The sequence below is a fragment of the Leucoraja erinacea genome, chromosome 15 (genome assembly GCF_028641065.1).
Source record: "Leucoraja erinacea ecotype New England chromosome 15, Leri_hhj_1, whole genome shotgun sequence".
Lineage (NCBI taxonomy): Eukaryota > Metazoa > Chordata > Chondrichthyes > Rajiformes > Rajidae > Leucoraja > Leucoraja erinaceus.
This window is the reverse complement of record NC_073391.1, coordinates 4,677,674-4,692,377: the sequence shown is the minus strand read 5'-3', so window position 1 is coordinate 4,692,377 and position 14,704 is coordinate 4,677,674. Positions and strand designations below refer to the sequence as shown.

Sequence of the window (14,704 nt, the reverse complement as noted above, 5' to 3'; positions counted from 1 at the left end):
ATAGTCCCCCCATTTCAGGGCCCCATAATGTTTGGGACACAGCATGTAAATGACAGTAGTCATGTTTAGTATTTTGTTGCATATCCTTTGCATGCAATGACTGCTTGAAGCCTGCGAATCATGGACATCATCAGTTGATGGGTGTCTTCTCTGGTGATGCTCTTCCATGCTTGCATTGCAACCATCTTTAGCTTATGCTTGTCTTGGGGTTTAGTCCCCTTCAGTTTCATCTTCAGCATATAAAAGGCATGCTCAATTGGATTCAGATCAGGTGATTGACTTGGCCACTCAATTGACCATTTTTTAACTTTGAAAATCTCCTTTGTTGCTTTAGCTGTAGAATGAACTGCTGGCCAATGAGTTTTGAGGCATTTGTTTGAACTTGAGCAGATATGATGTGTCTATACACTTCAGAATTCATTATGCTACTACCATCAGCAGTTGTATTATCAATGAAGATAAGTGAGCAAGTACCTTCATACATGCCCAGGCCATTACGCAACCACCACTGTGTTTCACAGATGAAGCGGTATGCTTTGGATCTTGGGCAGTTCCTTCTCTCCTCCATACTTTGCTTTTGCCATCACTCTGATATGTTAATCTTAGTCTCATCTGTCCACAAGAACTTTTTCGAGAATTGTGGTTGCTCTTTTAAGTACTTCTTGGCAAACTGTAACCTGGGCATCCTATTTTTCCGGCTAACTAGTGTTTTGCACCTTGCGGTGTAGCCTCTGTATTTCTGTTCATGAAGTCTTCTGCGGACAGTGGTCATTGACAAATCCACACCCAAAGAGTGTTTCTGAGGTACACAAAAATGCTGGAGAAACTCAGCGGATGTAGCAGCATCTATGGAGCGATGGAAATAGGTGATGTTTCGGGCTGAAACCCTTCTTCAGACTGATGGGGGGTGGGGGGGAGAAGGAAGGAAAAATGGAGGAGGAGGAGCCCGAGGGCGGGGGGATGGGAGGAGACAGCTCGAGGGTTAAGGAAGGGGAGGAGACAGCAAGGGCTAGCAAAATTGGGAGAATTCAATGCTCATGCCAACCGAACGCAAGCAACCCAGGCGGAATATGGGGTGCTGTTCCTCCAATTTCCGGTGTTGCTCACTCTGGTAATGGAGGAGACCCAGGACAGAGAGGTCGGATTGGGAATGGGAGGTGGAGTTGAAGTGCTGAGCCACCAGGATTTCGGGTGTTGCTCACTGAGCTGTTCGCAACGATGCCCAACCTTCGCTTGGAGACCCATGTAAATCAGGACATCTAGAGAGGTCGTAGATTTGGGGAGATGGGTGAGGTCGGGAACGACTGCTTGAAGTCGAGTGAAAGGACTGTTGCATTTCTTGCAACGGAAAGTGCCCCGGGAGGGAGGGGGTGGTACGGGAGGGAAGGGAAGAATTGACAAGGGAGTTGCGGAGGGAGCGGTCTTTGCGGAAGGCAGACATAGGGAGAGATGGGAAGATGTGGTGAGTGGTGGGGTCATGTTGGAGGTGGCGGAAATGGCGGACGATTATTTGTTGTATTTGCCGGCTGGTGGGGTTTCTGATCTGTCTGTCAGGCGTTTGGGGATTTTTCTTTATTATAGATAGAATTCTTCTGTTATCAGCTGTGGAGGTCTACCTTGGCCTGTCAGTCCCTTTGCGTTTAGCATGCTCGGTATGCCTTCCGTAGAAGTTGTGATCACTGACATACATAGCATTGCAAGGCACCGTGCCCGTTGATGTTTTCAACGATGATGATGATGACCAGTGCTCTCTTTCTTCTTAATGATGTTCCAAACTGTTGATTTTGGTAAGCTGAAGGTTTGGCTGATGTCTCATAACAGTTTTCTTCTTGTTTCTCAGTCTCATAATGGCTACCTTGACTTTCATTGGCACACCTTGGTCCTCATGTTGATAAACAGCAATAAAAGTTTCCAAAGGTGATGGAAAGACTGGAGGATAGACTACGCGCTGAGAGCTCTCTTATACCTGCATTAAGGAGGCAATTAAACACCTGAGCAATTACAAACACCTGTGAAGCCATGTGTCCCAAACATTATGGTGCCCTGAAATGGGGCTATATATATATATATATATATATATATATATATATATATATATATATATATATATATATATATACTGCTGTAATTTCTACATGGTGAAACCAAAATGTATAAAAACGGTCTTTAATAAAATCTAACAATGTGCACTTTAACCACATGTGATATTTTTCAATTACAAATCTCAAATTGTGGAGTACAGAGGCAAATAAATAAATGACGGGTCTTTGTCCCAAACATTATGGAGGGCACTGTAATCAAATGTAGAATCCTGCAGTGAGTTTTACCAGGAGAAAAATTTATTGGAAATTTAATGAGGATCCAACAAATCTTTTGAATGATGTTGGATAAGGGAAGATTCTGATAGTTATGGTTGTTGCAAAGCTTTTGTCTCTTGCCATCTGGGAAATTGGTCTCACGAGATTAGAAAGCATTGCACAGGTGATGTGATTCTCAAGTGGAAACGTAGTTGAGCAGAGGAAATAAAGATGTGATTTACATGATAATTGATCAAGATGTGAAGAAATAATGACAAAATCATTGTGGTCATTACTGGTCCCGCTGCATTTTCCATAACACGTTGGATATGAAACGTAATGAGTCTCACACTATGGACAAATCTTACGCAATCACTGCCAAGCCAGTTACTCAAACTGGCACAAATATAGCTCCTTCGTAATAATTCGGGTTGCTGATGAGGCCTTGACCGAGACCATCTTTAGTTAATCTTGTTCCAAAAAATTGGAATCTGGTGGTTTTGAGTGGGGTGAAAAATGTTCAACGTTGAAAGAAGTAGTCTATGTCAATACTCCATGGTTTTCTAATGAATTTGAAAATGAAAGTATCAATCATCAACCTATCCACTGCCAAGCTCTGTTCTTTCAAAGTATTCTCATGCAAATATATTTGGAGAACCAGTGTAGTGGATAAAGTTGCTTGTCTCTAAAACGATTAGTGCATCTGCGTGGTATAGTGATTGTATGTAAACTTGTGTAACAAAATGCACGGATTGCATTATTAAATGGATTAGATTCGGTGTATACATTGAAAAATAGCTCTTAGGGTATGTTTAATTGAGTGCATTGACATTTGAGCTGTTAAATTTTGAGCTAGCTGCAGGCTTGGTCCCAATTGCTGCCAGGCAAACCATACTTGGAAATTGTAACAGCAATTTCTAATCGCATATTTAAGTTGAAACGAGCATCCTCAGAAAAGACTGCATGTAATCATAAGTGTCGCTAATTGTGCTAATTTTCTTAGTTTAGTTTAGACATACAGAGCGGAAATAGGCCCTTCAGCCAACCGAGTCCACGCCAACCAGTGATCCTTACATTAGATTAGATTCCTTTATTGTCATTCAGACCTTTCGGTCTGAACGAAATTTCGTTGCCTGCAGCACCAGATCGAACCCGGGTCTCTGGTGCTGCATGCGCTGAAAGGCAGCAACTCTACTGCTGTGGCATCATGCCGCCTGACGCTTTTTGTGCCATTACAATTGCTTCTGTGGTGTATAGGGGGGGCCGGAAGTGTCCACGGGTGGTCAGTTCATTGCTGCCCTCCAGTCCAGCGGACGACTAACCAACCTTTAAGTCCCGATTGCGTCCCACTACGGCAAGGAAATTTAGGTCTCAGCTAGAAGTCGGGCCACCGCTGCCGGAACCATCTGATCTGTCTATCTCCTGGCTGGCTCTGCTATCTATTTTTGATCTATCTCCGCCTATTATAGACGGAGGCAGAGAAGGTGGATATATTTATTTATATTTATCAATATTTAATATATATTTAATAATATAAAAGTAGTAAAAAACTGTGGCTGCCGGCTTTCTGCCTGACTTGTGGCTGCACTCCCTGCAACATTAACAGCCTTTGGATTCGTTTGCCCACAGCCAAGGGAAACGTCAGACGCAGAAACGCCCAGGATTTTTTCCTGGTTTAGTGTAGAGATTTCTACTTTTCATCATCCAAGTATCCATTACAATCTTCGTGAATAAATTTTACAGTTCATGTTTTATGAACACATTTTATAATAAAAAAATTGCTAGGCAAACCCCCATCCCCCCCTATTATATATTTCAATTATAATAACATTTTCTCACCCATAATAAATGTCGGTGAACTGCCGGCTTTCTGCCTGTGTTGCCACGTCACAATGCAAAACGTTCCATCGTGTGCTGTCGCAGATGCCCAATGCTCACGGATTGTCCACTCTTGAATGGATCCATGAACACATTTTTTATATGCCTTTGCCCCCCCCCCCCCCCCCCCCTGGTTTCAACGTTCTCACCCATAAAATGTCGTGAACGTTCCATCGTCACAATGCAACCCATCGTGCTGTCACAATGCCCATGCTCACAGATCCAATCGGAATGGATCCATTTACATATGCCTTTGCACTAGCCCCCCCCCCCCCCCCCCCCCCCCCCCCCCCCCGCAGCCTGTGTTGAAGCGCGTCATCACGTGTGTGGGAATAGAGAAAGAGGATTGGGGTGATAGGGAATGGGGAACAGATGGACTGTCCCTACTCCTCCCCCTTCCATTCTCCCTCCCCCTATTTCCCCTCTCTCCCCCTCACCCTTCTCCCCCCCTCCCTCCCCTCTCCCCCTCCCTCTCCCTACCCCATCTCCCACCTCCCCCACACCTCTCTCCCCCCTCCCCATCCCCATCCCTCTCCCCTCCCCCCTTCCCCCTTCTCCATCTCCCTCTCCTCCTCCCACCCCCCATCCATCTCTCCCCCCCTTCCCCCTTCCCTCTCCCCCCTCTTACCTCCCTCACCCCCTTCCCTCTCTCCCCCCCCCTCCCCCCCCCCCTTCCCTCCCCCACTCCTTTCCCTCTCTTCCTTCCCACTCTTTCCCCACCCCCCCCTTCCGTGCCCCACACCTCTCTCCCCCTGCCCCCATCCCTCTCTCTCCTCCCCCTCCTCCTCCCCATCCCATCACTCTCTCTCTCCCCCAGCCCCCTTCCCTCCCCCACAGCTTTCCCTCTCTCCCCCACCCCCTTCCCCCTCCCCACTCTTCCCCCCTCCATCCACACTCTTCCCCTCTACCCCCCCTCCCCATCTCCCTCCCCCTCCTCCCCCACCTCTCTCCCCCCCCTCCCCACCCCCTCTCCTCCTCCTCCTCCTCTCCTCTCCTCCTCTCTCCCAGCCCTCTCCCATCCCTCTCTCCCCCCACCCCCCTTCCCTCTCCACCCCACCCCCCTCTCCCTCTCTTCTCCCCCCCCTTCCCCTAACCCCTCTGTCCCTCTTCCCCACCACTCCCCTTACCCCTCCCCTCCCCCCCACTCTCTTCTCTTCCACTTCTCTCCCCCTTACCCCACCCCTCTCCCTCCCCCACCCCTCTCTCTCTCCCCCTCTCCCTTCCCCTACCCCCCCCCCCCCCCCCCCCCCCCCCCCCACTCACTCATTTTGTCGACCATAACGGCGGCTGCTGGCGCTCGCCTCAAAGACGCCATTTAAAAATAGCCGCACTGCTGATTCCTGAGCCGCTTGAGTTGGAGGACCACGTCTCCCGTTGGGGCTACGGGTAGATAACGGCTGCGTTGGGGGAGCAGACCCAACGGGTCTGCACTTGGTCTAGTTCCATTAAAACTGACCTTTTGACACTACCACAGAAAGTTTATACAATGCCTGCACTTTTTTAAATAAGTGATGCAAATGCATTAAAATGTTTACAGTTTGAAATAGTTCAATTGTTTTGCAGTAATTAACTTTCATATACCATAATGTAACAACAAAAATATTAAATGCTTTTTTTTCTTTCTTTTTCAATAGGCTTGATCGTCTCTTCATTTTACTTGATACTGGTACCACACCAGTAACTAGAAAAGCAGCAGCTCAACAATTGGGTGAAGTTGTTAAGCTCCATCCTCATGAACTGCATAACCTGTTATCCAGAGTAAGTGGATTGATGAAAATCAATTGATTTAAAAATATATATTTGGCTGACCTACGACGAGTGAGAAACATGCATTACAAAAACTAAGTTTACAACACTTAGTAATTGTTGATAATGTTATGTACTCTGAATTACTACTGAATATTCTCTGGTAATGGTTTCCATTTTTATAGATGTTCATAATTCAATATTGTCTGTAATTCAATATTCAATATTGCACACAAATTCCTCGTGAATAATTATCCCTCCACAGTATTGTAATGAATGACATCAAACAAACTGATAAGAAAACAATTGTTGGGGTGGGGGTGAAGGAAAGAGAAAAAAATAGTTTTGCCTTTCGAAGGAACAAAACATATGTATGCATGCCAGACTTTTGAAATTAATAATATCACGGGAGCTCTGTGGTTTGAAGGGATGTCCAGAAGTCAAGCATTCTTAATCCTGGGGCGGCCTGAAATGGTAAATTAAATATTTTCAATGGCACAGATTTTGAAGTTCTGTGTTTCAATATACAAGTTGAATGTCGATTTTGCATCTATTCCAGAGCCTGTCTGGATTACCCATTTGTCTGGACCAACATAGGTCACATGATCATGAAACAACAACACACCCAAGCCCACTAATGACTCCCGTCCCGTGTCTCTAAAGTACCATGGAGTGCCAGAAACATAAATATAAAATCTGACAGAGAGGAATGACTTTCCAACGTAACCCTGGCTCCCACCGTTTCTCCGACCACTTAGAGCTTCGGCTTCCGACCTCACTCCCGACTCGCACCAGTGAGCCCCTCTCACCTGCTGCGGTTTCTTGCTGTTGACAGTGGCTTTATCCGCTGACACTGCTGCCTACTTCTCCTGACGCTGCCCATTTGGCCTCTCCTCTTCACTCCCCTCCCTCCACAGATGCTGCCATCTCCTCCTCCTCCTCCTCTCCTGGAGTTACTGACTAACACCACCTTGGAAGCGAGAGCAGGAGAGTGGGGAGGGAGCTCCACGGGGTCCAAGAGCACCCTGTCGTTGCCAGTGGCCTGAAGCAAGAACGTCCTGTCGGGGATTACAACGTGAGCCACAACAACAGCCATGTGAACTGGTGAAGAAGGGATCCCTGGTGCAGACCAGCGGCATTGGTGCCTACCTAGTTTTAAAGTGAAACGATGCAAAGTGCCTGAGTAACTCAGCTGACTGAATCAGTCTGAGGAAAGGTCCCGATGTCACCCCACCATGTTCTCCGGAGATCCTGACCCACTGAATTACTCCAGCACTTTGTGTCCTTTTGTCTGTTAACCATCATCTGCAATCATCGGCAATAACGGACATCACTCCCTTTGCTATGATCGGTTTACAGTAAACCTTCGGTAAAATGGACGATAGTGGAGGGAGTGGTGTCCATTATTGCAGTTGGCTGCACATGATGGTTAATAGATAAAAGGACACGAAGTGCTGGAGTAATTCAGCGGGTCAGGATCTCTAGAGAACATGGATAGGTGACATTGGGTTCCTTCCCCAGACTGTTGCTCCAGCACTTTGTGTTTCACTTTAAAACTAGGCGTTGATGTTACTGGTCTGCACCAGCGATTCATTCTTCACCGGTTCACACAGCTGTTGTAGCCCCCACAGGATGCACTTTCTTCAGACTGCTGCCAACGACAGAACGTGCTAGTTCACTGTGGTGCTCCTTCCCCTCTCACCTGCTATTGCTTCCAAGGTGAAGTGTGTCATCAACTCCAGGAGAGAAGGACGCAATGTCGGTGGGGAGGGGAGAAGAGGCCGACTGGAAAGAGTGACAGGGTATGCAGGTGGTGGTTGTCGAGCGGCGAGCAGAAAATGCCACAACTGACAACAAGAAACAGGTGAAAGGGGCTCGCTGGTGCACCTTGCGTGTTGGCAGTGGGGTCGGAAGCTGGTGCTCTAAGCGGCCGGGAAGACGGAGGGATACTGGGATGGGTCGGCAGGTAATTCCATTAAGTCATGTAGTTTGTCATCACATGATGAGTTATTTGGATAACTTTATGTAATCAAGCTGAAATTGTTTGAGCTGATGTGAATTAATGGGTTTTTTTGTGATTAAACCCTGCTAGAATTAGTTTGCTTATTTTATGTTCTAGAGTCCTATGTGAATTTCTAACTTTTTTCATTATGATCAATCATTTTTTTGCTAGATTAAAAGTTTTTGCTTAATGTTTTTAATCACAAATAATACCAATAAGCTTTAAATACTGTTGCAGAAAAATCAGGGCTAAAACTAAGTATTGTAATTGCTTAGAAAATTTACTTAAAGTATGTCTCATTTCTTTTCAATGGCAACATTTTTCTACGTTTATTTGTTATTTCTGCTACTACTTTAATTCTGTAGGTTTTAAGGTTTAATTTTATATGTGATACTTAATTTAATCAGGAACTGCTTCCCTTCTACTGATTCTTTAAAGTGATTGGCTGCTACTCCAGCTTGATAATGTTATATTGCTGGATGCCAGGAATCCTGTTGAACATGTATCAGAAAAGTGGAAATACCTGTCACTTTGCAGGCTTTCCACAAAACCTTTTTGCAAGGAAATCATTGTCATTGACACTATATTCTGTTAAAAGTGTCAAATTTGAAAAGGATTGGTAATTGTACAAAGTCGATAATGGATGCAGATGGTGGTGCTCATCATAGTCATACAGCACAGAAACGAGACCTTTGGCCCAACTTATCCATGCCGACAAAGATGGCCCATTTATGTGAGTCCTATTTGTGGGTGTTTGACCCATATCCCTCTAAACCTTTCCTATCCAAGTGCCCTTTCAAATGCTAGTATATTGCCTGTATGAACTACCACCTCTGACTACCCGATCTACCCTGGGTAAAAAGCTCTGCATTTACCTGATCTACCCTGGGTAAAAAGCACTGTACATCTACCCTAGCTCCCCTCGGTAAAAGGCACTGATTTTACCCTAGCTACCCTGGGTAAAAGGCTCTGCATTCACCCTATCTACCCCCCCCCCCCCCCCCCCCCCCCCCTCTGGTTTTCTATTCCTTTATGAGAGCACTCTTCAGCCTCCGACACTTACCTACCACAGATGTTAGGCTGGTAGACACAAAATGCTGGAGTATCTCAGCAGGACAGACAGCATCTCTGGAGAGAAGGAATGGGTGATGTTTCGGGTCGAGACCCTTCAGACTGAGCAGATGTGAGGCTTACTGATGTATTGTTCCTCAGATCTTCCTTAAATAGAGACACAGCATTTGCCACATACCAGTCATTCAGCACCTTGTATGTGTCTAATGATGATTTCTATATCTCGGCATGGGATCCTCCAATTTCTTCTTCCCCTTCCCTCAAGCATCGTCTGATTATATTTGATCGGGCCTGGCATATTTATCAACGTTCATGCACCTAAGGGCATCCAGCACCTCCTCGACTGGGATACAGGCTATCCTCGAGACGCCTCCATTAACTGTTCCAAGTTCCCTGGCTTTCATGTTTTTCTCTGCGGTAAAAACAGGAAAAATTGCATCGAGGAGCTTTGCCCTTCATCTGCGATTCTACACGTAGATGACCACTTTGTTTTCTGAAGGACCCCACTGTCTCTAGTTGCTCTGTTTCGCTTATAAAAAAATCTGGATTAGTCTTAATTTTATCTCCAAGCACAATCTCCTACCTCCTTTTTACCCTCCTGATTTACTTAAATATGCTACTGGTCTTTAACACCTCCAGGGATACATGTGATGGCAGCTGTCTATACCTGGCACATGCTTTTTTCCTGATAAGAGCAATTTCTCTCATCCAGCAACTCCCAGCAACTTTGCCCTGCACTCTGTCAGGCACATGATTTCCATGAACTCTCAATATCAGTCTTTGAAAAGCATCCCGTTTTCTGGATGTTCTTTGCCCACAAACAACTAGCTCCAATCAACTTTAGCAATTTCCTGTCGAGGACCGTTAAATTTGGGCCTGCACCAATTCAGAACTATAACGTGTGAACCAGCTCTGTCCTTGCATATAATAATTTTAAAGGTAATAGAACTGTTTCCAAAAGGCTTGCCCGCTGACACTTCAATCACTTACCCTGTCCAATTTCCTAAAAGCAGGTCATGCTTTGCCTTCTCTTTTGTAGGGCTATTTACATGTTGCTAAAGGACTCTTTCCTGAACACATTTGACAAATTCCACCCCCTCTAAACGCTTGGCACTATGACTGTACAAGTTTATATTGGGAACATTAAAATCCCTTGCGTTTGACAATCCTATATGCCTTGCAGCTTCCTGCAATCTCCTAGCATATGTTCTTCTGATTTCCGTCGACTATCTCGTTCACTCCCAAATAGGGTTTTTTTCTGATTCTGTGTCTGTGACCAGCCATGCACCACTAAGATCAATAATGTGGCCGTAGATGTTATTGATGTACTGCTGGTTTCTGTAATGTTTCTGTATGACATTAATCAATGAATCTGAAGGAAGTTAAAGCCTACTGTATGATTCCATATTTTGTGAAATTATTGAATATTAGAATTTACTATTGTACCTCAAATCTTTCCCCCTATTTGATAAAACCATGGCTCACCTGACTGCAATCTAAAGCCTGTATTCCTGACTACACTGATAACCTTTCACCTCTAAATGAATACATCTAACTGCTTTTAAAATATTCAATGACTTTGCTTCAGCCATCCATTGAGAAATAACGTTAAAATGTCTTGCAAAGCTCCCAGAGAGAATAAAATAACCTAACTGATCTTAAATGAATTATTTCTTATTTTTAAACCTTGACCCTTTGTTCTAGACTTTCCTACAAAAGGAATCATCTTTTCCCTATCCACCCTGTCAAGGCCCCTCAGAACGTATTTCAACTTGATTTAGTGCCAGTTTGAGTCATTATTTTGCCATGAAATAGACATCCTAATACCATATAAAAACTAGACTTCTTTTGATCTCAGACCATACTTTAATAAAAACAAGGGAGAGAAAGATTTTTGCGTTGATTCTTTCCATGGTGTGAGAAAATGATCATCATACATCACTTGCAACAGATAGCAGTTTATAGAATTCTACTCTTGCAAATAAATGTGGAAATTAAAAAGTTGCTGTCCATTCATCCTGTTTCCCCCACTGTTTAGCAAAAATGAAATCTCAAACTTTTTTTTCCCTTTGTTTCTCCAAATCTTTTTGTTTTGTGCATTCATGGGTGGCTGACCATGCCCAAGGTACTTAATGATCATCATGCACAGTTATGGATTAAAAACAGAAAATGCTGGAAACACTCAGCAGGTCAAGCAGTACAGGTACAGAACTGCTGTAACACGATAATTAAGTTCCTAAGAAAACAGTCATAATGAAAGATTGGGGGGGGGGGGGGAAGTGCATTCGGGGCTAGGGAGTTTCTGACTTGCAATTTTATTTCCCTGCAAGTTTTTCAAAAATAAAGGTCTTTTTAATACCTATTGGTTTGTATTGTAGCCAAATAACGCTTTTTGAAAAATATATAAGCCTAGGAGATTTGTAGTATGCTGAACTCAAGGGTGTAGCAGTATTGAGAAACTAGCTAACTGAAATTAAATTTGGTAGGTCTTCCTACAGAAGAAGAGAGACGATGGCTAAATATTTATTTTAAAAAAAAATGAGAATGAAGAGAAGGGGAAGGTAGACAGAGAAAGAAGAACTTGAATTTAAATGCTTTCATGAACTGATAGATGCTATAAGTGTTTTGCAGTCACTTAAATATTCCTTGGGATATGGTTAGCTAGCTAGCAAACCTATGAACAGGAGAGTTCCAAGAATAACATAAATGACTAGGCAATGTAATATTGAGTGTAATTATATGAAAAGTTTGGGAATTAAATAATTAAATAATCTTTCTTCGATGGGATCTTTATGCCCACCTGAGTGAGTAGCTGGGCCAGGCCTTTGTTTAATTTCTCTGTAACCATGCAATGCTTGTTCAAGGCTGCACTGAACTGTCAAGAGACAATAGGTGCAGGAGTAGGCCATTCGGCCCTACGAGCCAGCACCGCCATTCAATGTGATCATGGCTGATCGTCCTCAGTCAGTACCCCGCTGCTGACTGGCGATGATCCCCATATCCCCTGACTCCGCTATCTATAAGAGCCCTATCTAGCTCTCTCTTGAAAGTATCCAGAGAACCGGCCTCCACTGCCCTCTGAGGCAGAGAATTCCATAGACTAACCACTATCTGCGTGAAAAAGTGTTTCCTCATCTCCGTTCTAAATGGCTCATCCCTGGTTTTGGATTCCCCCAACATTGGGAACGCGTTTCCTGCCTCTAGCGTGTCCAAACCCTTAATTATCTTATGTTTCAATAAGATCCCCTCTTATCCTAAATTCCAGAGTACACAAGCCCAGTCGCTCCATTCTCTCAGCATATGACAGTCCTGCCATCCTGGGAATTAACCTTGTAAACCTACGCTGCACTCCCTCAATAGCAAGAATGTCCTTCTTCAAATTAGGGGACCAAAACTGCACACAATACTCCAGCTGTGGTCTCACTAGAGCCCTGTACAACTGCAAAAGGACCTCTTTGCTCCTATACTCCTCTTGTCATGAAGGCCAACATGCCATTCACTTTCTTCACTGCCTGCTGTACCTGCATGCTTACTATTATTGAATGATGAACAAGGACCCCCAGATCCCATTGTACTTCCCATTTTCCCAATTTGACACCATTTGGATAATACAGGTGCACAACCTTTTATCCGGTGTTCCGGAAACCGAAAAACTCCGAAAACCGCTCCAAATCCACCGCCGCCCGCGGCCGGACGCCCGCAGCCCCAGCTCCGCGAATGTTGGGAGTCGGCGGCGTCGCAGCGCTGGGATACCAGCGGGGAGCGGGCAATGCCTTACCGGGTCGCCGTGCGGTAAGCTCCGGAGCGCTGTGGCCGCCGACTCCCAACATTCGCGGAGCTGGGGCTGCGGGCGTCCGGCCGCGGGCGGCGCTGGATTTGGAGCGCCTCGCAGCCAGGGGAAGAGTTGCCGGGGTCGGAGCTCCAACCGGCGCCGCCCACGGCCGGACGGAGCCCCCAGCTCCGCGATGTTGGGAGTCGCCGACCAGGTAGGGGACTAAGAATCAAAGTTTCCCCCTTTACCCCCACCCCCACCACCACATAAAATCCCTCCAAACTAACTGACTAACATTTATGCAATGATTTACAATGATTCCCCGGTCTCCGGGGAGGAGGCAGCCGCTCCAGACTTTTCAAGCCGCCCGCGCTACCTTCCTAATCTACGCTAAAAATCTTCTTCAGAAATCCGAAAATGTCCTAAATCCGACAAGTGTCTGGTCCCAAGGATTTCGGATAAAAGGTTGTGCACCTGTAATCTGCCTTCCTGTTTTTGCTACCAAAGTGGATAACCTCATTTAACCACATTAATCTGCATCTGCCCACTCACCCAACCTGTCCAAGAAACCCTGCATTCTCATAGCATCCTCCTCACAGTTCACACTGTCACCCAGCTTTGTGTCATCTGCAAATTTGCTAATGTTACTTTGAATCCCTTTATCTAAATCATTGTTATATATTGTAAATAGCTGCAGTCCCAGCACTAAGCCTTGCGGTACCCCACTAGCCACTGCCTGCCATTCTGAAAGGGACCAATTAATCCCTACTCTTTGTTTCCTGTCTGCCAACCAATTTTCTATCCATGTCAGCACTCTACCCCCAATACCATGTACCCTAATTTTGCCCACTAATCTCCTATGTGGGACCTTATCAAATGCTTTCTGGAAGTCCAGGTACACTACATCCACTGGCTCTCCCATGTTCATTTTCCTAGTTACATCCTCAAAAAATTCCAGAAGATTAGTTAAGCATGATTTCCTCTTTGCAAATCCATGTTGACTTGGACCGATCCTGTTACTGCTATCCAAATGTGCCGCTATTTCATCTTTTATGATAGACTCCAGCATCTGCCCCACGACTGATGTCAGACTAACTGGTCTATAATTCCCTGTTTTTTATCTCCCGCCTTTCTTAAAGTGGGATAACACTAGCTACCTTCCAATCCACAGGAACTGATCCTGAATCTATAGAACATTGGAAAATGATCATCAATTTGTCCTCGATTTCTAGAGCCATTTCCTTAGGTTCCCTGGGATGCAGACCCAGGCCCCGGGGATTTATCAGCCTTCAGTCCCATCAGTCTACCCAACACCATTTCCTGCCTAATGTGGGTTTCCTTCAGTTCCTCTGTCACCACAGATTCTCTCGAGTGTATCCCCTGATAGTAAGAGTTAAGCAAAGAGGTCCTTCTGCAGTTGTATAGGGCCCTAGTGAGACCACACCTGGAGTATTGTGTGCAGTTTTGGTCCCCTAATTTGAGGAAGGACATTCCTGTTATTAAGGGAGTGCAGCGTAGGTTTACAAGGTTAATTCCTGGGATGGCGGGACTGTCATATGCTAGAGAATGGAGCGGCTGGGTTTGGATACTCTGGAGTTTAGAAGGATGAGAGGGGATCTTATTGAAACATATGATTATTATGGGATTGGACACTCTAGAGGCAGGAAACATGTTCCCGATGTTGGGGGAGTCCAGAACCAGGGGCCACAGTTTAAGAATAAGGAGTAAGCCATTTAGAACGGAGACGAGGAAACACTTTTTCTCACAAAGAGGGGTGAGTGTGGAATTCTCTGCCTCAGAGGGCGGCGGAGGCCGGTTCTCTGGATACTTTCAAGAGAGAGCTAGATAGAGCTCTTAAAGTTAGCAGAGTCAGGGGATACGGGTTGAAGGTAGGAACGGGGTACTGATTGGGGTTGATCAGCCATGATCACATTGAAT

The 14,704-nt window shown here is 45.3% G+C and overlaps 1 protein-coding gene across 2 annotated transcripts in view; it reads left to right on the top strand.

Moving 5' to 3' along the window:
- The window catches only part of btaf1 (BTAF1 RNA polymerase II, B-TFIID transcription factor-associated), a 111,580-nt gene that overhangs the window by 5,701 nt on the left and 91,175 nt on the right, over window positions 1-14,704 (top strand). For both annotated transcript variants that reach the window (XM_055646618.1, XM_055646617.1), the window contains exon 2: window positions 5,810-5,933. In XM_055646618.1, coding sequence (XP_055502593.1) covers window positions 5,810-5,933 — 124 coding nt within the window. The remainder of the gene's footprint in view (window positions 1-5,809; window positions 5,934-14,704) is intronic.